General features: G+C 49.9%; 1 protein-coding gene across 1 annotated transcript in view; it reads left to right on the top strand.

Moving 5' to 3' along the window:
- AQP10 (aquaporin 10) overlaps positions 1 to 25,244 on the top strand; it is a 28,522-nt gene extending 3,278 nt beyond the window's left edge. Inside the window, exons 2-6 of the mRNA XM_060253678.1 lie at positions 9,579 to 9,705; positions 13,147 to 13,284; positions 18,467 to 18,585; positions 22,021 to 22,238; positions 24,959 to 25,244. Of these exons, the coding sequence (XP_060109661.1) occupies positions 9,579 to 9,705; positions 13,147 to 13,284; positions 18,467 to 18,585; positions 22,021 to 22,238; positions 24,959 to 25,244 (888 nt within the window). The remainder of the gene's footprint in view (positions 1 to 9,578; positions 9,706 to 13,146; positions 13,285 to 18,466; positions 18,586 to 22,020; positions 22,239 to 24,958) is intronic.
- The last annotated feature ends 514 nt before the right edge of the window (positions 25,245 to 25,758 follow it).

Below are 25,758 nucleotides of genomic sequence, written 5' to 3'. Positions count from 1 at the left end.
TTTCCCGCCCCCCCTTCCAGGCATAGGGCGTTTTGGAGGGTGGATGCTATGTAGGGCTTTTTTTTTTGTAGGAGGAACTCCTTTGCATATTAGGCCACACACCCCTGATGCAGCCAGTCCTCCTGGAGCTTACAGTAGGCCCTGTAATAAGAGCCCTGAAAGCTCTTTGAGGATTGGCTACAGGGGTGGAATTCTAGCAGAGGCTCCTTTGCATATTAGGCCACACCCCCTGATGTAGGCAATTCTCCTGGAGCTGACAGTAGGCCCTGAACGAAGAGCCCTGCAAGCTCTTGGAGGATTGGCTACAGGGGTGGAATTCTAGAAGGAGCTCCTTTGCATACTAGGCCACACCCCCCCTGATGTAGCCAGTCCTCCTGGAGCTTACAGTAGGCCCTGTGCTAAGAGCCCTGTAAGCTCTTTGAGGATTGGCTACAGGGGTGGAATTCTAGCAGAAGCTCCTTTGCATATTAGGCCACACACCCCTGATGTAGCCAATCCTCCTGGAGCTTACAGCAGGCCCTGTGCTAAGAACCCTATAAGCTCTTGGGGGGATTGGTTACAAAATAAAAGGCCTGACACTATGACATTACAGTAGGCTTGCCAACCTCCAGGTGGTAGGAATACCCAGGGACAAAAGATGTGAAACCTTACAGAATCAAAACACGCACACTCCAATCATTATATAATGGGGTGGAATTCTAGCAAGAGCTCCTTTGCATATTAGGCCACCCACCCCTGATGTAGCCAGCCCTCCAAGAGCTTACAAGGCTCTTTTTGGTAAGCTCTTGGAGGATTGGCTACATCATGGGGGTATGGCCTAATATGCAAAGGAGCTCCAGCTTGAATAACATTAAATATTAGAATAACATGCACGCACACAGAGAGAGATATATGAGAATGAAAGCACAATAAACATCAATATATAAGGCATAGTAAGGGAAAAATTCAAACTATTCCAAGCATGAAGACACAGTAAAGAAAACAGGCGATAGGTAAAGTTCATAAACAGTGTTCTATCAGGAACTCCAATATGCAATTCAGGAAAACAAATTCAAGTAAAGACCAATCTTTCATATACTTTTCCGGTTGCAGGCAGAAAGTGAGAGGTAGAGTTCATAGACAAGTTAGGTGGAGTTCATAAATGATGTTCCAGGAGGAACTACAAGGCTTTTTTTGTAGCAGGAACTCCTTTGCATATTAGACCACACACCCCTGATGTAGCCAATCCTCCAACAGCTTACTGGGCTCTTCTTACAAGGCCTACTGGGCTCTTCTTACAAACCCACCAGGAGGGTTGGCTACATCATGGGGGTGTGGCCTAATATGCAAAGCAGTTCCTGCTACAAAAAAAGCCCGGTCGTCCAGCAAATAAAGGACAGTCTCTTGTATTTTTCAACAGGTAAAGACCAATCTTTCATACGCTTTTCAATCGCAAGCAGAAACCGATGGGTAGAGTTCATAAACAAGCAAAGTAGAATTCATAAACAATGTCCCAGCAGGAATTCCTATCTATGATTCACCAAAGTGAAAAACAATCTCTTTCTTGTATATTTCCCCACGGTACTTTGTGCGATAATAGAACCATTTCGGATGAGTTCCGCTCTCAAGAGATGTATAAATCCAGCTGCGGTAGAATAACCGCTGAGCAGCAGAAAAATCAGATACAGCTCGTGGCGGAATGGCACGCCGTACAAAGGGCCGAAGAGCCCTGTGGCTCAGAGCGGTAAAGCTGCAGTACTGCAGTCTGAGCCCTCTGCTCACGACCTGAGTTCAATCCCAGCGGAAGCTGGTTCAGGTAGCCGGCTCCAGGTTGACTCAGCCTTCCATCCTTCTGAGGTCAGTAAAATGAGTCCCCAGCTTGCTGGGGGGAAAGCGTAGATGACTGGGGAAGGCAATGGCAAACTACCCCGTAAAAAGTCTGCCGTGAAAACGTTGTGAAAGCAACGTCACCCCAGAGTCGGAAACGACTGGTGCTTGCACAGGGGACTACCTTGACCTTTTTTTTTTTACAAAGGGCTAAGTTCTCTACAATTCATTCTCCATGTAACGACTGGAGTGTGTGCGTTTTGAGTCTGTAAAACCTCCAAGCGGTGGCTGGAGATCTCTGGGAGCTACACTAGGGTTGCCAGTTCCAACTCAGGAAATATCTGGGGACTTTGGTGGTGGAGCCAGGAGACACTGGGGGTGGAGCCAGGAGACACTGGGGGTGGGGCCAGAAGCAAGGTTGTGACAAGCGTAATTGAACTCCGGAGGGAGTTCTGGCCATCGCGTTTAAAGGGACTGCACTCCTTTTAAATGCCTCCCTCCAGACTTGGCAACCTTACGGGTTTGGGAAATATCTGGAGACAGCAGCCAGGGAGTGTGTAGCTTGGTGAAGAGATGTGATGCCATGGGGGCAGGGTTGCCAAGTCCCCCACAGTCTCTATTGTACCATAGAGTTTTCCCTCCCTAATTGTTAGAGCATCTTGGAAAACCATAGAGTTTTCCCAAAAACACCTAGAGTGGCCGGCGCGCGACGTCGCCGGCGCGACGATGTCACTCGTGGGTGATGTCACACCCCCAAAGTCCCCAGATATTTCTTGAATTGGACTTGGCAACCCTACAGAGATTCCGCAATGTTTCAAAAACACTCAAAGTCCTTATACAAAATTAGGGTGGAATCCCAAACTTCAGCAGTATGAACTTGCTCTGGGAAAGGCATTAGAAGGATCGCTCACTCAACACTTCTGTCAGCTAAGGACAGTGTTTCCCAGGTGGGCTTCCTCAGAAGTCGTTCTAGAGAGTAACTCCGGATGTCCTTCTTGTGCATTGGACTGCGTGAATGTATTCAAATTTCTGAAGAACGCTGAGGAATGACTTCTGAGGAAGCCCACCTGCGAAACCCTATCTTTAGCTGGCGGAAGTATTGAGCGAGTGAGCCTTCTAGTGCAAACAGCCTGGAGCCAGTTCGCCCATGCTGTAGATCTAGAGCCCCTTTGCGACTAGTTTTGTGTAATATTGAGATGACGTGGTGGGCAAAGTCCCACCATGTTTGAGTAAGGGGACTGAGCCTCACAGCTTGAGTGCTTTCCCTGTATAAAGTCCCAGGTTCAAGAGGCAATGGAGAAGACCCCCAGACCCTGGATAGCCGTAGTCCCTCAGAATTAGGGTTGGCAAGTCCAAGAAATATCTGGGGACTTTGGGGGTGGAGCCTGGAGACTTTGGGGATGGAGCCAGGAACAAGGGTGTGACAAGCATAATTGAACTCCAAAGGGAGTTCCGGCCATCACATTTCAAGGGACCGCACACCTTTTAAATGCCTTCCTTCCATAGGAAATAATGAAGGATAGGGGCAACTTCTTTTGGGGCTCAAAGAATTGGACCCCTTGGCCCTATCTTTTTGAAACTTGGGGAGTATTTTGGAGAGAGCCACTGAATATTATACTGAAAATTTGGTGCCTCTACCTCAAAACACAGCCCCCCCGCCCTGAGCCCCAGAAACCCACGGAACAATTCTTCATTATTTTCTATGGGATTAAAAATAGAGTTCCCAGCAGACATTTCCCCCCGCCTGCTTTCTGAAGCAGGGGGAGGGCTTCCAAACCAGGGGATCCCCTGCTCCCACCTGGGGACTGGCAACCCTACATCTCCAGGTTGGGAGTGCGGATTCTGAGGAGGGAAGAGTTTAGGGAAGGGAGGGGCTTCAATACTGCCCTAGAGTCCACCTTCCAAAGTGACCCGTTTCTCCAGAGGAATCGATCTCTCTTGCCTGGAGGGTGGTTGTAATTGTGGGAGATCTCCAGCCAGTTCTCAGATTCAGCAGGAAGCTCACAGGAGCAGAGCTCCTGAACCTTTCTGAGGGTTCCCCCTCCTCCTCCCCACCTACCTTGTCCACTGAATAGCAGGTGCAGCTGCATGGATTAGGACAGCGGGCAGCCTGCCAGCCACCAGGAGCTTTGCCACACCCCCAGCAGCCCTCATTAACCCCAGGAGCAGCCCACGCCACCCTTTCTCCACTTCTTATGTAATTTTGGGCAATGGGTGGCTTGCTGGCTTTTTGACTGGGGGAGGAGGGTGGCCCAGGAGAGCCCCAGGTGAGCGAGGCCTGCTTGCGTTGGCTGGATCTCTGGCCAGTCCAAGCAGGCCTCACTCGCCTAGGGCTCTCCTTTCTTGCATCAGATTGCTTTTGGCTGATGGTGGGGGTGGCATATGCTAATGAGCTATGCTAATGAGCTTCACCACCTATTTTTCTACAAAATGACCCGTCTCCAGCTATCACCTGGAGGTTAGCCTGGAGTGGAGAAGACTAGTCTTGGCAGACCAAATGTCTGTTTCCGTATAAGGCGGCTTCGTGAGTTCGAAAGTTTATTTCTTGAGACGAGTTTTGGAAAGTGTCAAAAGGGCAGGGCAAAAGGCCTGACTCTCAGGTGTGGAATGTTCCCGTGAAACGATAACGTTTCAGAGCAGTGTGAACATTTAATGTTTAACAGGGCAGTCCTTTACAAGAATCCCGCCAGCTGGCTGAAGACAGGATTGTGATAAAATGCCATTATCTCCAAGCAGGGCTTTTTTCTTTTTAGCAGGAATGCAATTTTGTCTGGCTTGGCATCAGGGGTGTGGCCTAATATGCAAATGAGTCCCTGCTGGGCTTTTTCTACAAAGAAACTCTGTGAAAAAATGGTGATGTCAGGGGGTGTGGCCTAATACGCAGGAGCGGTGCTCCGGAACCTCTAAATTTTATGGTGTTCTTTCTTTCTTACCCCCCCCCCCCCCAAATACCTGCTTCTGGGCTTATAATTCAAGAAGCATTCTGAGCTGACAGAATTTAGTACACCTTCTGGTGATGTCGTGGGGTGTGTGGCATGTGCAAATGAGTTGTGCTAATGAGCTCCGGCACCTTTTTCTACAAAATGACCCCTATGGATGACCAAAAACAGGACATAGTGGCCAAGGCCTTCCCCTCATAAGAATGTAAGAAGAGCCCTGCTGGATCAGACCAGTGGTCCATCTAGTCCAGCCTCCTGTCTCACACAGTGGCCTCAACCAGTTCCTCTGGTGGGTCGACAACAGGGCAGAGAGGCCGAGGCCTTCTCCTCTTAAGAACATCAGAAGAGCTCTGCTGGATCAGACCAGTGAGGGTCCATCTAGTCCAGCATCCTGCCTCACACAGTGGCCTCAACCAGTTCCTCTGGAGGGCCAGCAACAGGGCACAGAGGCCAAGGCCTTCTCCTCTTAAGAACATCAGAAGAGCCCTGCTGGATCAGACCAGTGAGGGTCCATCTAATCCAGCACTCTGTCTCACACAGTGGCCTCAACCAGTTCCTCTGGAGAGCCAACAGCAGGGCACAGAGGCCAAGGCCTTCCCCTCATAAGTGTATCAGAAGAGCCCTGCTGGATCAGACCAGTGAGGGTCCATCTAGTCCAGCCTCCTGTCTCACACAGTGGCCTCAACCAGTTCCTCTGGAGGGCCAACAGCAGGGCAGAGAGGCCGAGGCCTTCCTCTCATAAGAACATCAGAAGAGCCCTGCTGGATCAGACCAGTGAGGGTCCATCTAGTCCAGCCTCCTGTCTCACACAGTGGCCTCAACCAGTTCCTCTGGAGAGCCAACAGCAGGGCACAGAGGCCGAGGCCTTCCTCTCATAAGAACAGTTTGGTGTAGTGGTTAGCCAGTTTGGTGTAGTGGTTAAGTGTGCGGACTCTTATCTGGGAGAACCGGGTTTGATTCCCCACTCCTCTACTTGCACCTGCTAGCATGGCCTTGGGTCAGCCGTAGCTCTGGCAGAGGTTGTCCTTGAAAGGGCAGCTGCTGTGAGAGCCCTCTCCAGCCCCACCCACCTCACAGGGTGTCTGTTGTGGGGGAGGAAGGTAAAGGAGATTGTGAGCCGCTCTGAGACTCTTCGGAGTGGAGGGCGGGATATAAATCCAATATCTTCTTCTTCATCATCTTCATCAGAAGAGCCCTGCTGGATCAGACCAGTGAGGGGCCATCTAGACCAGCCTCTTGTCTCACACAGTGGCCTCAACCAGTTCTTCTGGAGGGCCAACAACAGGGCAGAGGCCAAGACCTTTCCCTCAGAAGAACATCAGAAGACTCCTGCTGGATCAGACCAGTGAGGGTCCATCTAGTCCAGTATCCTGCCTCACACAGTGGCCTCAACCAGTTCCTGTGGAGTCCAACAACAGGGCAGAGAGGCCGAGGCCTTCCCCTCATAAGAACATCAGAAGGGCCCTGCTGGATCAGACCAGTGAGGGTCCATCCAGTCCAGCCTCCTGCCTCACACAGTGGCCTCAGCCAGTTCCTCTGGAGGGCCAACAACAGGACAGAGAGGCCGAGGCCTAAGAACATCAGAAGAGCCCTGCTGGATCAGCCCAAACATTTGTGTTATTAATGTTACCCTTTGCGTTTGTGGGTTGGAACCTACCAGCCCTGTGCCAGAGGTACGTGCAAGGACAAGCTCCAGCAGGAAAATATGGCAAGATTTAACTCAGGGATGCGAAGTGGCCAGGCCTTCAGGTCTTTTGTTTTGTGAGGTTTTTTTTTAATTGATGTGTTTTCCTGTGAATACTGGGCACATGATATTCCGCAAACAGGGGCTATTGCTGCTGTATCAGCCGAATCAGTATATTCCATGAATGCATTTTATCAAATTTTACTGTCAGCAATAATTGTCAGTTCTGATAAAGAATTCAGTCGTATGCAACGAAAGGGACTGAACTTGGCGAGGGATAAAGATTTGAACTCCAGTGCCCCGAGTCACATTATTGCTTACTGTATTTGTTTCCAGGCTAGACTGGCATGTGTCATAATGTACAATACTCTCTCAGGGGTGTCAAACATGGGGGCCTAGGGGCCAAATCAGGCCCCCGAAGGGCTCCTATCAGGCCCCTGAGCAACTGGCTCTTGTCTGCTTCCTTCTGTCTCTTGCTCCCTTCTGCATCACAGCTTGCTTTGCAAGGCTTGCTCAATCGCACAGCAGAGCTATGGAGCAAAACCTTTATCTTCTCCATTGGCTGAGGCTCCTCCCTTGGGGAGGAAGGTGGAGAGGGAGAGCTTGCTTTGCCAGGCTCTCTCAACTGCGCAGCAGAGCTACTAAGCCAAGCCTCTCTTCCTTCCCCTGGTCGCCTGGGGAAGGAAGGAAAGTGCCAGAGCTTTCTTTGCCCAATTCCCTGGATCCCATGGGAGAGATACAAAGAATGCACCTTTAAGACCAATGAGAGCTAATGTTTTAAGCATGTTTTATTTTAAGTTTTTTTTTAAGAAATCTTTAATTGTGTTTATCTGTGTCCTTTATACAGTTTATATCTCTGCTACCTAACTGTAAATAGGTACACACACGGCCTGGCCCAGCATAGCTCGGCCCAACGAAGTCTCATTTATGTCAGATCCGGCCCTCATAACAAATGAGTTTGACACCCCTGCTCTATCTGGGGTGAGCCAGTGTGGTGTAGTGGTTAAGTGTGTGGACTCTTATCTGGGAGAACCAGGTTTGATTCCCCACTCCTCCACTTGCACCTGCTAGCATGGCCTTGGGTCAGCCATAGCTCTGGCAGAGGTTGTCCTTGAAAGGGCAGCTGCTGTGAGAGCCCTCTCCAGCCCCACCCACCTCACAGGGTCTCTGTTGCGGGGGAGGAAGGGAAAGGAGATTGTGAGCCGCTCTGAGACTCTTCGGAGTGGTGGGCGGGATATAAATCCAATATCTTCATCTACCTTACAGGGTGTCTGTTGTGGGGGAGGAAGGTAAAGGAGATTGTGAGCTGCTCTGAGACTCTTTGGAGTGGAGGGTAGGATATAAATCCAATATCTTCATCAACCTCACAAGGTGTCTGTTGTGGGGGAGGAAAGTAAAGGAGATTGTGAGCCGCTCTGAGACTCTTTGGAGTGGAGGGCGGGATATACATCCAATATCTTCATCTACCTCACAGGGTGTCTGTTGTGGGGGAGGAAAGTAAAGGAGATTGTGAGTCGCTCAGACTCCTCGGAGTGGAGGGCGGGATATAAATCCAATATCTTCATCTACCTCACAGGGTGTCTGTTGTGGGGGAGGAAGGTAAAGGAGATTGTGAGCTGCTCTGAGACTCTTCGGAGTGGAGGGCGGGATATAAATCCAATATCTTCATCTACCTCACAGGGTGTCTGTTGTGGGGCAGGAAGGTAAAGGAGATTGTGAGCTGCTCTGAGACTCTTCGGAGTGGAGGGCGGGATATAAATCCAATATCTTCATCTACCTCACAGGGTGTCTGTTGTGGGGGAGGAAGGTAAAGGAGATTGTGAGCCGCTCTGAGACTCTTCGGAGTGGAGGGCGGGATATAAATCCAATATCAGCAGCAGCAGCAGTTCTCAGTCAGAGTTCTCTGAGCCTCACTTGCCTCACAGGGTGTCTGTTGTGGAGAGAGGAAGGGAAAGGAGATTGTAGGCCACCCTGAGACTCTGAGTGAAGGGCAGGGTATAAATCCTCCTCCTCCTCCTTCTCCAGTTTGGTGCAGTGGTTAAGTGTGTGGACTCTTATGTGGGTGAACCGGGTTTGATTCCCCACTCTTCCACTTGCACCTGCTCAGGGCCGGCCTGACACCCTGGCGTGCCCCCCCCAAGCACTCCCCACGGCTCCCCCCTTGCGGTTCCATGCCACCTCCCCTCCCCCCATGTGCCCCTCCCCTCCCCCTGTCCACCCTCCCGCCCCTCTGCTCACCTGCCTGCTGCCACTCCGTTTGCTCGCTCCCTTCCCCCTGCTCGCCGGCGAAAAGTAAGCTTTGCAGGCTTTGCAACCTGCACTTGTGTGTTTTGTTAAGAGACAAAATGCGCAGGTGCAAGCTGCGAAGCTGGCAAAGTTTACTTTTAGCTGGCGAGCAGGGGGAAGGGAGCGAGTGGAGCAGTGGCGGGCAGGCGAGCGGAGGGGTGGGAGCAGGCGGGACGCTGCGCCGGGGGGTGGGTGGGTATGTGGTGGTGGCCCGGAGGGGACTAGCGGCGGCAGCGGAGGTGGGGAGGGAAGCAAGCGAAATGCTTGCCTGAGGCACCAGAGGGGGGGGCGAGAGCCCAATTTACCGCCCCCGCCTCTCGGTGCCCTAGGCAACCGCCTAGTTTGCTTAGTGGGCGAGCCGGCCCTGCACCTGCTGGCATGGCCTCGGGTCTGCCGTAGCTCTGGCAGAGGTTGTCCTTGAAAGAGCAGCTTCCGTGAGAGCTCTCTCAGCCCCAACCACCTCACAGGGTGTCTGTTGTGGGGGAGGAAGATAAAGGAGATTGTGAGCCACTCTGAGATTCGGAGTGGAGGGCGGGATATAATTCCAATATCATCATCATCATCATCATCATCATCATCATCATCATCATCATCAATCATCATCCTTTTCCTTCTCTTTCTCCTTCCTCATACAACTGATCTCCAGACGAAAGAATTAGGTTCACCTGAAGAAGATGGCCACTCTGGAAGGTGGACTGTATGGCATTAGACTCCATTAAGTCCTTCGCCTCCTCAAACCTGCCGCTTTCAGGTCCTACCCCCCAAATCTCCAGGTGTTTTCTTTTCCAGCTTAGCAACCCAAGATGGCAGGCAGGCGGTGGGTGAGATTCACATGGTGTTTTATTCCCATTTCCCCCTCTCAGGTGATAACAGTCAGCGCTTCGGCCCAGTCTGTAACCAGCGAGGGGACAAAGGGTGGCTATATGAGCTCGGCCCTGGCCAGCGGCATCAGCGTTATGCTTGCTATTCACACATCAGGCGGTATCTCAGGTGAGATTGTGGGGCGAGAGCTGTTATCTCTCCTGGAAAGGGTTCAGAGTCAATCTCTGCTGTCTCTGTGGCACTTTTATCACCTCTGGTGCTCTTATCTCTTCCAACCTCAGCTCCTGGTGTTACCCTGGCCATGACTCAGCCACCCCTTGCTAACTATTGAGAGCAGCAGTTCTGGCCTGAGAAATTCCTGGGGGCAGAGCCTTTGCGGGGGTGGGATTTGGGAAGAGATTTTAGAGAGTGAGATTTCAACCTAGTCTGGGACAGCTGTTTTCTGGAGAGCCAGTTTGGTGCGGTGGTTAAGCGCGGGGGCTCTTATCTGGGAGAAACAGGTTTGATTCCCCAATCCTCCACATGCAGCTGCTGGTGTGACCTTGAGGTAGTCACAGCTCTCTCAGAGCTGTTCTCTCAAGAGCAGTTCTCAAAGAGCTCTTTCAGCTCCACCTATCTCACAGGGTGTCTGTTGTGGGGAGGGGAAGGGAAGGCCATTCTGAGACTCCTTCGGGTAGTGAAGGGTGGAGTATAAATCCAATATCATCATCATCATCATCATCATCATCTTCTTCTTCTTCTTCTTCTTGAGAGATCCAGTTTTATGTGTTAAGTATGTGGACTCTTATCTGGGAGAACCGGGTTTGATTCTTCACTCCTCCACTTGCACCTGCTGGAATGGCCTCGGGTCAGCCATAGCTCTAGCAGAGATTGTCCTTGAAAGGGCAGCTGCTGTAAAAAAGTCTCTCAGCCCTACCCACCTCACAGGGTGTCTGTTGTGGGGAGGAGAAGATATAGGAGATTGTAAGCCGCTCTGAGTCTCTGATTCAGAGAGAAGGGTGGGGTATAAATCTGCAGTCGTCTTCTTCTTTTTCTTCTGAGCCACTCTGAGACTCTTTGGAGAGGAGGGCAGGATATAAATCCAATATCTTCTTCTTCTTCTTAGAATCATAGAGTTGGAAAGGACCTCTAGAGTCATCTAGTCCAACCCCCTGCACAATGCAAGAAACTCACAAACACCTCCCCCTAAATTCTTCTTCTTCTCTGATCTCTGTAGCCTGGAGATCAGTTTTAATTCTAGGAGAGTTGCAGCCCCCACCTGAGAAAGAAGAAGAGTTGGTTTTTATACCCCACTTTTCTCTATCGTAAGGAGTCACAAAGTGGCTTACACTCTCTTTCCCTTCCTCTCCCATATCAGGCATTTCATGAGGCAGTTGGGGCTGGGAGTAGGGTTGCCAAGTCCAATTCAAGAATTATCTGGGGACTTTAGGGGTGGAGCCAGGAGGCATTAAGGGTGGAGTCAGGAGCAAGGTTGTGACGAGCAGAATTGAACTCCAAAGGGAGTTCTTGCCATCACATCGAAAGGGACCGCACACCTTTTAAACGCCTTCCCTCCATTGAAAAGAATGAAGGATAGGGGCACCTTCTTTGGGGGCTCATAGAATTGGACCCCCTGGTCCACTCTTTTTTGAAACTTGGAGGGTGTTTTGAGGAGAGGCATCGGATGCTTTGTTGCAAATTTGGTGCCTCTATCTCAAAAAACAGCCCCCCAGGTACCCACGGATCAATTCTCTATTATACCCCATGGGAATCAATCTCTAAAGGGAATAATGGAGTGCCCATTAGGCATTACCCCTCACACTTTCTGATGACCCCGACGTGGGAGGAGGACCTCCTAACTGGGGGATCCCCTGCCCCCACCTGGGGATTGGCAACCCTAGCTGGGAGAGCTCTGAGAGAACTGCTCTTGAGATAACAGGTCTGAGAGAACTGGGGCTGGCCCGAGGTCACCCAGCTGGCTGCATGTGAAGGAGGAGTGGGGAATGAAACCTGGCTCCACGGTTTGGGGAGAGAAAGGACCTTAGTGGGGTATAATGCCCTTGAGTCCACCTCCCAAAGGAGCCATTTGCTCCAGGGAAAGTGACCTTGGTCACTGGGAGATTACATTGTAATAGTGGGAGATGCAATTAGGCTTGTTTAAAATCTAATTAGGGTCTTAGTGGAGCATACGCTGAACATGAGTCAACAGTGTGATGCGGTGGCTAAAAAGACAAATGCAATTTTGGGCTGTATCAACAGAAGTGTAGTGTCCAGATCACATGAAGTGATGGTATCGCTTTACTCTACTCTGGTAAGACCTCACCTGGAGTCTTGTGTTCAGTTTCGGGCACCACATTTTAAGAAGGATACAGACAAGCTGGAACGGGTCCAGAAGAGGGCGACGAAGATGGTGAGGGGTTTGGAGACCAAGTCCTATGAGGAAAGGTTGAAGGAGCTGGGGATGTTTAGCCTGGAGAGGAGGCAGCTGAGAGGTGATAGGATCACCATCTTCAAGTACTTGAAGGGCTGTCATCTAGAGGATGGGTTGGAATTGTTTTCTGTGGCTCCAGGAGGTGGGACCAGAACCAACGGGTTGAAATTAAATCAAAAGAGTTTCTGGCTCAACATTAGGAAGAACTTCCTGACTGTTAGAGCGATTCCTCGGGAGGTGGTGGGCTTTCCTTCCTTGGAGGTTTTTCAACAGAGGCTAGATGGCCATCTGACAGCAATGAAGATCCTGTGAATTTAGGAAGAGGTGTTTGTGAGTTTCCTGCATTGTGCAGGGGGTTGGACTAGATGACCCTGGAGGTCCCTTCCAACTCTAGGATTCTGTGATTCTATGAGATCTTCAGGTGCTACCTGGAGTTGGCAACCCTGGGGTCTGATCCATCCAGGCTCCTTTTCAGTTCTTAGTTTTTTTTCTAAAGAACTGCAAACGGGGCCGGCCCTAGACTGTCTGGCATACTAGACAAGGCTAACTTCTGGAGCTCCCCCCCCCCACACACACCAAGTGATAACATCACCATTCACATGGGCGGGTGCCCAATTTTGCGCCCCCAGAAGACTGGCTCCCTAGACAGTCACCTAGTTTGCCTAGTGGCGGGGCCAGCCCTGACTGCCGAAGATCCTAATTGGGGATCATCAGGACCGTACCTTATTTGTCAAGAATTTGTAAGATGAGCTCACTATTTGAAAACAATGGAATCAGTGCTATTTTGAAGAAGAAGAAGATTGCAGATTTATACCCCGACCTTCTCTCTGAATCAGAGACTCAGAGCCGCTCACAATCTCCTTTATCTTCCTCTCCCACAACAGACACCCTGTGAGGTGGGTGGGGCTGAGAGGGCTCTCACAGCAGCTGCCCTTTCAAGGACAACCTCTGCCAGAGCTGTGGCTGACCCAAGGCCATTCCAGTAGGTGCAAGTGGAGGAGTGGGGAATCAAACCCAATTCTTCCAGATAAGAGTCCGCGCACTTAACCACTACACCAAACTGGCTCTCGATCACAAACACAAGAAAAGGTTCCTTGGTTACCAGAAGGTTGGGGAGTGGGGTTAGGCCAAACTCCCCGTCTAGCTGGCTGCTTCCTGTCTTAACTTTTTGCCTCCTCCTGTCTGTTTCTCTCACTCAGGAGGATACCTGAACCCCGCCTTCTCCCTGGCCATGTGTCTACTTCGGAAGTGTCCGTGGTGGAAGCTCCCTGTTTACTCTGTTTTTCAAATCCTGGGGGCTTTTCTGGGCTCAGCTACTGTCTACGCCTTATACTATGGTAAATTGAGGCCCGCACAGAAAATCAGCTAGGGTTGCCAGCTCTGGCTTGGGAAATACCTGGAGATTTGGGGGGTGGAGGCAGAGGAGGGCGGGGTTTGGGGATGGGTGGGACTTCAGTAGGGCACAATGCAAGAGACTCTACCTTCCAAAGCAGGGGTTGCCAAACTGTGGGCTTCAACAGGGGGTTGGATAAACATATGGAGCTCTTAGCCACAGTGTATTGTTGGAACTCTCTGACTGGGGCAGTGATGCTCTGGATTCTTGGCGCTTGGGAGGGGCAACAGTGTGAGAGTTTCTAGTGTCTTGGCCCCACTGATGGACCTCCTGATAGCACCTGGGTTTGTTTTCTTTTTGGCCACTGTGTGACACAGAGTGTTGGACTGGATGGGCCATTGCCCTAATCCAACAGGGCTTCTCTTATGTTCTTATGTGATAGACTGTTGGACTGGATGGGCCATTGGCCTGATCCAACAGGGCTTCTCTTATGTCCTTCCTTCTTTCCTTAGAACATAAGAACATAAGAGAAGCCATGTTGGATCAGGCCAATGGCCCATCCAGTCCAACACTCTGTGTCACACAGTGACCAAATATATATATATATATACACACACACACACACACACAAATATATATATATATATACACACAAACACACACACACACACTGTGGCTAATAGCCACTGATGGACCTCTGCTCCATATTTTTATCTAACCCCCTCTTGAAGCTGGCTATGCTTGTAGCCGCCACCACCTCCTGTGGCAGTGAATTCCACATGTTAATCACCCTTCGGGTGAAGAAGTACTTCCTTTTATCTGTTTTAACCCGACTGCTCAGCAATTTCATCAAATGCCCACGAGTTCTTGTATTGTGAGAAAGGGAGAAAAGTACTTCTTTCTCTCCTTTCTCCATCCCATGCATAATCTTGTAAACCTCTATCATGTCACCCCTTCCTTCCTTCCTTCCTTCCTTCCTTCCTTCCTTCCTTCCTTCCTTCCTTCCTTCCTTCCTTCCTTCCTTCCTTCCTTCCTTCCTTCCTTCCTCTGATGGACTTCCTGATGGCACCTGAGTTTGTTTTCTTTTTGGCCACTGTGTGACACAGAGTGTTGGACTGGATGGGCCATTGGCCTGATCCAACATGGCTTCTTTTATGTCCTTCCTGCCTTCCTTCCTTCCTTGCTTCCTTCCTTCTTCCCCCCCCCTCCCTCCCACCCTCCCTTCCTTTCTGTCTTGTGGCTCTCAAACGTTTGACATTTATTTGTTGTGGTTTACAAGGTAAACAATTTTGGCCACTCTGTTCCAAAGCATCCAATTTCTCCAGGGGAACTGATCTTTTTTGCCTATGATTCTATTCTTGGAGAGCAGTTGTAATCCCAGGAGATCTCCAGCCACCACCTGGAGCTTGGCAACTGTAATACCACACCCTCTGGGGGGGGGGGGTCTGGACAGGAGGAATGAGTCCTTACATCACTGCCATGCCTTCCCCCCTTTGTTCTGTTCTCACAATCATGAAAGCAAGGAATTTATTTAGAAAATGTTATAACCCACATTTCCACAGCAGATGGGGATGCGGTGTTCTTCTGTCATGGCAAAATGAAACAGGAGTCCCGCGACACTTTCAGAGGCGAACGGCATTTATTCTAGCAAAAGGTTTTGTGACTCAGAGCTCGCTTCAACAGATGGATTGAGGGAATGCGCATCAAGCTTCCTGCTGCTGAATCAGACTCTTGGTCCACCAAGGTCCCACTGATGGACCTCCTGATGGCACCTGGTTTTTTTGGCCACTGTGTGACACAGAGTGTTGGACTGGATGGGCCATTGACCTGATCCAACATGGCTTCTCTTATGTTCTTATGGCCACTGTGTGACCCAGAGTGTTGGACTGGATGGGCCATTGACCTGATCCAACATGGCTTCTCTTATGTTCTTATGGCCACTGTGTGACACAGAGTGTTGGACTGGATGGGCCACTGGCCTGATCCAACATGGCTTCTCTTATGTTCTTATGGCCACTGTGTGACACAGAGTGTTGGGCTGGATGGGCCATTGACCTGATCCAACATGGCTTCTCTTATGTTCTTATGGCCACTGTGTGACACAGAGTGTTGGGCTGGATGGGCCATTGACCTGATCCAACATGGCTTCTCTTATATTCTTATGGCCACTGTGTGACACAGAGTGTTGGGCTGGATGGGCCATTGACCTGATCCAACATGGCTTCTCTTATGTTCTTATGGCCACTGTGTGACACAGAGTGTTGGACTGGATGGGCCATTGACCTGATCCAACATGGCTTCTCTTGTGTTCTTATGCTCTTGGTGCTTGGGGAGCAACAGTGCAAGAGCTTCTGGAGTTCTGGTTCCACTGGTGGACCTCCTGATGGCACCTGGTTTTTTTGGCCACTGTGTGACACAGAGTGTTGGACTGGATGGGCCATTGGCCTGATCCAACATGGCTTCCTTATGGTCTTACGTCTGGAGCAGTGAAGCTCTGTATTCTTGGTGCTTGTGGGGGGCACAGTGGGAGGGCTTCTGGTGTCCTGGCCCCACTGATGGACCTTCTTGATGGCACCTGGGTTTTGGCTACTGTGTGACACAGAGTGTTGGACTGAATGAGTCATTGACCTGATCCAACACGGCTTCCTTATGATCTTCTGTCTGGAGCAGTGTCTTCTGTTAAAAGATCTTAGGTCAGAGGGACTGGAGAAGGCTTTTCTCTGCCCGAGACACAGAAGAACACTTTTCCATCTGTGCAGACAAGCACAGGGCTGGATTCAATAGAAGGCTATTTCCTATCGTAATTCTCGAGATGAGGAACAACAATTAAAAAGATGCTCTCTGTAAAATCAATGAAGTGAATCCTCAGGAATATCACGAGGGGGAGGGGGGGAGGTGGAAACAACACCAGAGCCAGGAAACAAATTAAAATGAAAGGCCTTAGCTAATCTAAACAAGCGGGCCATTAGAGCTGGGTTTAAACGGGTCCAGATCTGCGCAGGCAGCTGGATGAGATGGGAGAGAGGACTACGCTGTTTCAGATAGCTGGTGGCGCGTATAATTTTTGAATGCTCCTTTCTGAACACTCCCTGCTAGAAAACAAGCATGAGCTACTTTTCTGTTTGCAAGGATTTCCTCCCTAATATTAAAAATGGCCTCGATCACCTGTAGTCCAAAGTGATATACTGTAGTCCAGGGGTGGCCAACGGTAGCTCTCCAGATGTTTTTTGCCTACAACTCCCGTCAGCCCCAACCAGCATGGCCAATGGCTGGGGCTGATAGGAGTTGTAGGCAAAAAACAACTGGAGAGCTACCGTTGGCCACCCCTGCTGTAGTCTGTTCTTTTGTATCATAGAATCACAGAGTTGGAAGGGGCCATACACGCCATCTAGTCCACCCCCCCCACCCCCCGCTCAGTGACGTAGAATAAACATCAGATATTTGAGAGCCGCAAGACATGAACGTCAGATGTTTGAGACCCACAAGACAGGAGGGCAGGCAGGTTGGCAAATAGATGGGGGGAAGGAGGAGAGGTGGAAAGAGAGCAACTTTAACTTTAAATGCATTCCCCGAGCCGCTCGCAGGCTTGGAGAAATGATTTAAAGAGAAAAATGCCTTCTCCAAACTGGCTGACAGGGGAGTGGGGGCTTTGAGAGCCACGCCATATGTGTGGAGGAGCCACAGTTTGGCCACACAAGGCCCAGAGCATTCCTGACAAGGGTTTGTCCAGCTGCTGCTTCAAGATCGAATAAAATAAATAAATAAAGCGTGAGGGAGCTCATTACCTCCCTAGGCAGCTGATCCCACTTGAATAAAAAAAAATTACTGTAAAAAAATTCCCCTAAGATCCAGCCGGTACCTTCTCACCCTCAATTTAAACCCATTCTTGTGAGTCGTCTCCTCCGCTGCCAACAGAGCAGCTCTCTGCCTGAACATTCCCAAGTCCCTCAGCTTTTCCTCACAGGGCTTGGGCTCCAGGCCCCTGGTCATCCTTGGCTCCTGGATTTTGGCCACTGTGTGACACAGAGTGTTGAACTGGATGGGCCACTGGCCTGATCCAACATGGCTTCTCTTATGTTCTTAGCCACAGCACATTGTTGGAACTCTCTGACTGGGGCAGTGATGCTCTGTATTCTTGGTGCTTGGTAGGGGCACAGTGGAAGGGCTTCTAGCCCCACTGGTGGACCTCCTGATGGCACCGGTGTTTTTTTGGCCACTGTGTGACACAGAGTGTTGAACTGGATGGGCCACTGACCTGACCCAATATGGCTTCTCTTATGTTCTTATGGCCACTGTGTGACACAGAGTGTTGGACTGGATGGGCCACTGGCCTGACCCAACATGGCTTCTCTTATGTTCTTATGGCCACTGTGTGACACAGAGTGTTGGACTGGATGGGCCACTGGCCTGACCCAATATGGCTTCTCTTATGTTCTTATGGCCACTGTGTGACACAGAGTGTTGAACTGGATGGGCCACTGACCTGACCCAATATGGCTTCTCTTATGTTCTTATGGCCACTGTGTGACACAGAGTGTTGGACTGGATGGGCCACTGGCCTGACCCAACATGGCTTCTCTTATGTTCTTATGGCCACTGTGTGACACAGAGTGTTGGACTGGATGGGCCACTGGCCTGACCCAACATGGCTTCTCTTATGCTCTTATGCCCACTGTGTGACACAGAGTGTTGGACTGGATGGGCCACTGGCCTGACCCAACATGGTTTCTCTTATGTTCCTTTGGCCACTGTGTGACAGAGTGTTGGACTGGATGGGCCATTGGCCTGATCCAACATGGCTTCTCTTATGTTCTTAGCCACAGCATATAGTTGGAACTCTCTGTCTGGGGCAGTGATGCTCTGTATTCTGGGTGCTTGTGGGGTATAGTGGGAGAGCTTCTAGCCCCACAGGTGGACCTCCTGATGGCACTTGGGGTTTTTTTGGTCACTGTGTGACACAAAGCGTTGGACTGGATCAGCCATTGGCCTGATCCAACACAACTTCTCTTAGGTTGCTCTCTTCTGCTCTTGCTCCATTCTGTCCACAGTAGGATCATGTCCCCTCATTAGTTCTGAGTTCTGGTGGGGTTAGCGGAGCGTTGCTTTAGTTCGGAAGGACAGAAGGAGAGTCAGGAGGTTATTAGATCCTTATTAGTCTTCACAATCACCTACCCTTCTTCCCACAGATGCCATCCACCACTATACCAACAGCAGCTTGACAGTCACGGGCCCTCGGGAAACGGCATCCATCTTTGCCACGTATCCAGCTCCCTACTTGTCCCTGCGCAATGGCTTCTTCGATCAGGTAGCTGGTTGTGGCCGGAAGTCCTGACACTGGCATAGGGTTGCCAATCCCCAGGTGGGGACAGGGGATCCCCCGGTTTGGAGGCCCTCCCCCCACTTCAGGGTCACCAGAAAGCGGGGGGGGGAGGGAAATGTCTGCTGGACACTCCATTATTCCCTGCGGAGACCAATTCCCATAGGATATGATGGAGAATTGATCTGTGGGTATCTGGGACTCTGGGGTGTCTGTGTAGAGGTAGAGACAGCAAAATTTCAGCATAGCATTCAGTGCCCCTCCTCAAAAAACCCTCCAAGTTTCAAAAAGATTGGACCAGGGAGTCTAATTCTATGAAGAAGGTGCCCCTATCCTTCATTATTTTCAGTGGAGGGAAGGCATTTAAAAGGTGTGCGGTCCCTTTAAATGTGATGCCCAGAACTCTCTTTGGAGTTCAATTATACTTGTCACAACCTTGCTCCTGGCTCCACCTCAGTTTCTCCTGGCTCCACCCCCAAAGTCCCAAGATATTTCTTGAATTGGACCTGGCAACCCTAAACTGGCAAGAAAGAATTCTGTTTAGGTCTCCTGGCTGCTATAGACCCAGGGCCGGCCCTAGACTGTCCGGCACCCTAGGCAAGGCTAACTTCTGGTGCTCCCCCTGCACTGAAAATGTCACCGAGTCACATGGGGAGGGTGCCCAATCCGGCACCCCAGGCAATTGCCTAGTTTGCCTAGTGGCAGGGATGGCCCTCCCCTTCCATGAATCTGTCCTATTCAGGCATCTCCAACACGGTGCTCATGGCGCCAGCCAATACTGTTCCTGGTGCCCATCAAGTATGTTTAGAAAATGGGTGGGACTTTTGGCCTGGAAAGCTTCTGATTGGCCGTTGGAGATTTGATGGGGCTGTGTAGATTTTTTAAAAACGTTAACTTTGGCAGTTGCTGCTATTGCGGGACAAGGAATGCTACTGCGTGACTTAAAGCAAGCCATTAAAGCAAGCCATTAAAGCAGCCATTTTGTAGTTGGCTCCACCTCCTACAGCAGCCATTTTGTGGCTGCACCAGTTGGGGATTAACTAACTGCAGTGTACGGACCCATTTAGGACTCTCCATAGTTGAACAACTCTGCAGTGACAGTAGGAATTCTTTGGTCAGGAGAAAGTTTTCTACCCCGCTGAAAACCCTTTCATGGAGACCTTCAACCAGGGCTTTTTTCCGAGCAGGAACACAGAGGAATGCAGTTCCAGCTGGCTTGGCATCAGAAGGTGTGGCCTAATATGCAAATGAGTCCCCGCTGGGCTTTTTCTACCAAAAAAAGCCCTGCATGAAACAATAGTGGCATCAGGGGGTGTGGCCTAAAATGCAAATGCGTTCCAGCTGGGCTTTTTCTGCAAAGAAAGCTCTGTGTGAAACAATGGTGGCATCAGAGGGTGTGGCCTAATATGCAAATGAGTCCCCACTGGGCTTTTTCTATAAAAATGCCCTGTGTGAAACAATGGTGACCGGGGGGGGGGTTAATATGCAAATGAGCTCCTGCTGGACTTTTCCTACAAAGAAAGCCCTGTGTGAACAACGGCGATGTCAGGGGGTGTGGCCTAATATGCAAATGAGTCCCAGCCGGGCTTTTTCTACAAAAAAAGCCCCCAGCGAACATTTTTATGCTGTGGGAGCAGCTGTTGTCAAAGCACCTTTTTTATTTAAAAAAAAATCTGCTCAGTTGAATCTCCGATAGCCAATCAGAACTCTTGTGTTTTAACCAATTTATTGATAGCATATGGTTACAGAACTTAATTTCCCTTCGTTGCTTCAATACTAACCCATATGACTTTTCAATCCCCCCTCCCTCCAATATAGACTTCCCCGAGGTTATAGATTCTAATTCAATACTAAAGATACATCTGACTAATCAAAATTCGTTATATAAATATTTCCCCCCCCTTCTTGCTTCTTCGTTGTTGTTTTTCCCCCCCCCCTATTATTACTAAAAAATTGTCCAATGTCTTCTTACATTCGACTCTTTCTCTATGTATTCTTTAAACTTCCTCCACTCTTTTTTAAATATCTCCAAATCATAGTCTCTTAATGTTCTAGTTAATTTATCCATTTCACTCCACGATAGAACTTTCATAGTCCAATCCCATTTATCCGGTATTTTTTCTTGCTTCCAAAGCTGCGCATACAATGTCCTAGCAGCTGATAGCAGGTACCAAATTAGAGTCCTATCTTCCTTTGGATATTTTTCTAATTGTAATCCAAGCAAAAATGTCTCTGCAATTTTCTTAAAATTGTAACCCAATATTTTGGAGATTTCTTGTTGTATCATCTTCCAATACTCTTTCGCTTTTTCACACGTCCACCACATATGGAAGAAAGAACCTTCATGTTTTTTACACTTCCAACATCTATCCGACATTTTCTTGCTCATCTTAGCCAATTTTTTCGGGGTCATATACCACCTGTACATCATCTTAAAACAATTTTCTTTTATGCTCTGACAAGTTGATATCTTCATTGAGTTCTTCCAAAGGTATTCCCATGCATCCATTTGTATTTCTCTATTCACATTGATTGCCCATTTGACCATTTGAGATTTTACTACTTCTTCTTCTGTAGACCATTTCAATAATAACTTATATACTTTTGATATCAGTTTTTCATTATCACCAAGCAGGACCCTTTCCAATTCTGTTTGTTCTCGTCTAATTCCTTCCAATTTTATATCATTTTCCAACAAGCTTTTAATTTGTTGCATTTGAAACCAATCATATTTATTGTCTAGCTCTTCTGAAGATTTTAATTCAATTTTATCTCCTCGAATCTTGAGCAGTTGGTTATATGACATTTCTCTTTTATCGTCGGATTCAGCTGTTATTTTTATTACTTCTGCTGGCACTATCCACAGCAGAAACTTATTTGCATATTAGGCCAAATCTCCTTATGTCAATCCAGCCAGAACTGCATTCCTGCGTGTTCCTGCTCAAAAAAAGCCCTCTCTGTGTATGCGTTCGTGTGTACGTGCAGGGCTGGCCCAAGGGCAGCAGGCCGGCTGCCCGCCGCACTCCTCTGTGACACTGCCCCCCTCCATGGCGCTACATCCACCGTCCACACCATGAGGGAGGAGAGATGGAGGTGGGGAAGGTGGCGTGAGAGTGAGAAAGGCGGCAGGATAGCAAGAAAGCTGGCATGAGAGTGGGGAAGGTGACGCAAGAGCGAGAAAGCCGGCGCAAGAGCGGGGAAGGCGGCACAAGAGAGAGAAGGGTGGCGTGAGAGTGAGAAAGGTGGCAGGAGAGCAAGGAAGCTGGCAGGAGAGCGAGAAAGCCAGAGCAAGAGCAGGGAAGGCCTCTGCGAGTCCATGGTGCCCAATTCAGCACCCCCCCAGGGCCAGCGCCCTAGGCAAATGTCTAATGGCCCTTGTGCGTGACGCTTTCTTTGACAAACGTGCCTATCTTGCCTCGACAGGTCCTGGGCACCGCGATGCTGCTGTTGTGCATCCTCGCACTCATCGATTCCCGGAACAAGAACATCCCCAAAGGTCTGGAGCCCCTGGGTGTGGGGCTGCTGGTCCTCTCCCTCAGCCTGGCCATGGGGTCCAACTGCAGCTGCGCCATCAACCCCGCCAGGGACTTGGGCCCCCGGCTCTTCACCTACGTGGCCGGGTGGGGCCCTCAGGTGTTCAGGTGGGTGCATGAATGGGTGGGGAGAGGAGGAGTAGCGCATTGATTCCCAGACGCTTTGTGTTCTCTCGGGAGGTGGTGGGCTCTCCTTCCTCGGAGGTTTTCCAACAGAGGCTAGATGGCCATCTGACAACAATAAGGATCCTGTGAATTTAGGGGGAGGTGTTTGTGAGTTACCTGCATTGTGCAGGGGGTTGGACTAGATGACCCTGGAGGTCCCTTCCAATTCTGTGATTCTACATTTCAACCCCTTGAATATTTGAACAACTGGAGACCCCCCCCCCCCCCAGGACCACTGTTGTCCCTCCCGGAGAGCTAGTTTGGTGTAGGGAGAGCTAGTTTGGTGTAGTGGTTAAGTGTGTGGACTCTTATCTGGGAGAACCGGGTTTGATTCCCCACTCCTCCACTTGCACCTGCTAGCATGGCTTTGGGTCAGCCATAGCTCTGGCAGAGGTTGTCCTTGAAAGGGCAGCTGCTGTGAGAGCCCTCTCCAGCCCCACCCACCTCACAGGGTGTCTGTTGTGGGGGAGGAAGGAAAAGGAGATTGTGAGCCGCTCTGAGACTCTTTGGAGTGGAGGGCGGGATATAAATCCAATATCTTCTTCTTCTTCTCCCAAGCACCCAGAAAACAGAGCCTCACTGCCCCAGAAAGAGAGTTCCAACAATATGCTGTGGTTAATAGCCACTGATGGACCTCTGCTCCATATGTTGATCCAATCCCCTCTTGAAGCTGCCTATGCTTGCAGCCGCTGCCACCTCCTGTGGCAGTGAATTCCACGTGTCTCCTTTGTTATGGGTTTTGCACTGGTCCTTCTCACACTCCGCGTCAAGACAAACAAATGAAACAGTGACAGATTCCTGCCATCCCAAAGTATCCATCTGCGCAGGAAGCTGCCCGCTGCGCCTCTGGATCAGTCCCTGCTCAGAACTTGTCCCCTTCCAATCAGCCTCAGCTAAGACCAACCAGTTCTGAGCCATTTCTGGGCCTGGCATGATCTGAACATCCCATCAATGCTGATGAAGAGATGCAGCAGAAGGGACTGAATCAGCCTCCAAGTGGGTTGGGAGAATCAGTTCAATCACTCCTGACGTAGAAATGCCACAGAATCCTTAGGAGGAGGCTGCCTGTCGTGCCTCAGAACGAGTCACGGCTCTGGGACATTCTTCTTTCAGCGAGGAGGCAGCGACTCAAGCAGAAAATGCAGAAGCTTCAAAGGACAGATAGTCCTCTCTCTTAACAAACACTCTGAAAATAGATACAGGCGGGTAGCTGTGTTGGTCTGAAGCTACAGAACAAAGTTTGTGTCCAGTGGCAACTTTAAGACCAACAAAGTTGGATTCTGGGTATAAGATTTCGGATGCATGCACACTTTGTATGCCAGTTTGGTGTAGTGGTTACATGCGTGGACTCTTATCTGGCAGAACCGGGTTTGATTCCCCACTCCTCCATTTGCACCTGCTGGAATGGCCTTGGGTCAGCCATAGCTCTGGCAGAGGTTGTCCTTGAAAGGGCAGCTGCTGGGAGAGCCCTCTCAGCCCCACCCACCTCACAGGGTGTCTGTTGTGGGGGAGGAAGGGAAAGGAGATTGTGAGCCGCTCTGAGACTCTTCGGAGTGGAGGGAGGGATATAAATCCAATATCTTCATCTACCTCACAGGGAGTCTGTTGTGGGGGAGGAAGGGAAAGGAGGTTGTGAGCCGCTCTGAGACTCTTCGGAGTGGAGGGCGGGATATAAATCCAATATCTTCATCTACCTCACAGGGAGTCTGTTGTTGGGGAGGAAGGGAAAGGAGATTGTGAGCCGCTCTGAGACTCTTCGGAGTGGAGGGCGGGATATAAATCCAATATCTTCATCTACCTCACAGGGAGTCTGTTGTGGGGGAGGAAGGGAAAGGAGGTTGTGAGCCGCTCTGAGACTCTTCGGAGTGGAGGGCAGGATATAAATCCAATATCTTCATCTACCTCACAGGGAGTCTGTTGTTGGGGAGGAAGGGAAAGGAGATTGTGAGCCACTCTGAGACTCTTCGGAGTGGAGGGCGGGATATAAATCCAATATCTTCATCTACCTCACAGGGAGTCTGTTGTGGGGGAGGAAGGGAAAGGAGGTTGTGAGCCGCTCTGAGACTCTTCGGAGTGGAGGGCAGGATATAAATCCAATATCTTCATCTACCTCACAGGGTGTCTGTTGTGGGGGAGGAAGGGAAAGGAGATTGTGAGCTGTTCTGAGACTCTTCGGAGTGGAGGGAGGGATATAAATCCAATATCTTCATCTACCTCACAGGGTGTCTGTTGTGGGGGAGGAAGGGAAAGGAGATTGTGAGCCGCTCTGAGACTCTTCGGAGTGGAGGGCAGGATATAAATCCAATATCTTCATCTACCTCACAGGGTGTCTGTTGTGGGGGAGGAAGGGAAAGGAGATTGTGAGCCGCTCTGAGACTCTTCGGAGTGGAGGGCGGGATATAAATCCAATGTCATTGCCTTCTTCTTCTTCTATTGGTTGGTGCCACTGGACTCAAACTTTGTTCAAACGCTCCGAAAGCCAATTTTTCTAGCATTAGACAAACAATTGGTGTCAGAAATCTGGGAATTGCTGTTTTTGCATATTCAAGGATTAAATCAAATCAATTGCAACCAATGCAGCTTCTGAAACACTTAAAAGCCTTTTGGCACTGCACAGGATAGCTTTGATGGCATTCATCCTTATTTCATCCTCTCTTTTCCAGTGCTGGAAACTATTGGTGGTGGGTTCCGATCGTGGCACCGATGGTGGGCTCGGCCACTGGCACGGCTGTATACCAGCTCTGCGTGGCACTGCACTACCCTCCAGATGAGGAAGAGGAGGAGTTCTCCATGCCTGTTACAGAGAAGGCCCACCCCGGGACTGAAAAAGATGTGGACATCCCAATTTATGCTGTCAACAAGTACGTGGTGAACACATGGATGGAAGGGAACTCTGTAATCCACCCGGCCACAGAGCTCGGCAAAAGGGAAACAGCACCTTCATCCTAAAGCCAGAGAGACTATGAAAGCCTCCACCACCCCCATCTGTCTCATATACGGGGTTGGATCCAGCCAGCTGTTTTACTGAATTTCACTCAATTCTGCTCCCTTCTACCTCCCCCATTGCCCAGGTCCTATGAGTCTCAGCATAGCTCAGGGATGCCCAAACCGGGACTCAAGAGTCACACGTGGCTCTTTCACACATATTGTGTGGCTCTTGAAGCCACCCCCACCTCCATTGGCAGGCTTGGAGTATGACTTCTCCGAGTCAATCCAGCTGGCGGCTTGGAGAATAGTTAAAATTAAAGTCGCTTTCTTTCCATCTCACTCTCCCCCATCTCTTTTCCTTCCTTCCTTCCTTCCTTCCTTCCTTCCTTCCTTCCTTCCTTCCTTCCTTCCTTCCTTCCTTCCTTCCTTCCTTCTCTCAAACATCTGATGTTAATGTCTTGCAGCTCTCAAATATCTGATGATTATTCTATATGGCTCTTACGTTAAACAATTTTGGCCACCCTAGAATAGGTTA

Source organism: Heteronotia binoei, chromosome 1 (assembly GCF_032191835.1).
Source record: "Heteronotia binoei isolate CCM8104 ecotype False Entrance Well chromosome 1, APGP_CSIRO_Hbin_v1, whole genome shotgun sequence".
Taxonomy (NCBI): Eukaryota; Metazoa; Chordata; class Lepidosauria; order Squamata; family Gekkonidae; genus Heteronotia; species Heteronotia binoei.
This window is presented reverse-complemented; position numbering and strand designations above follow the sequence as displayed.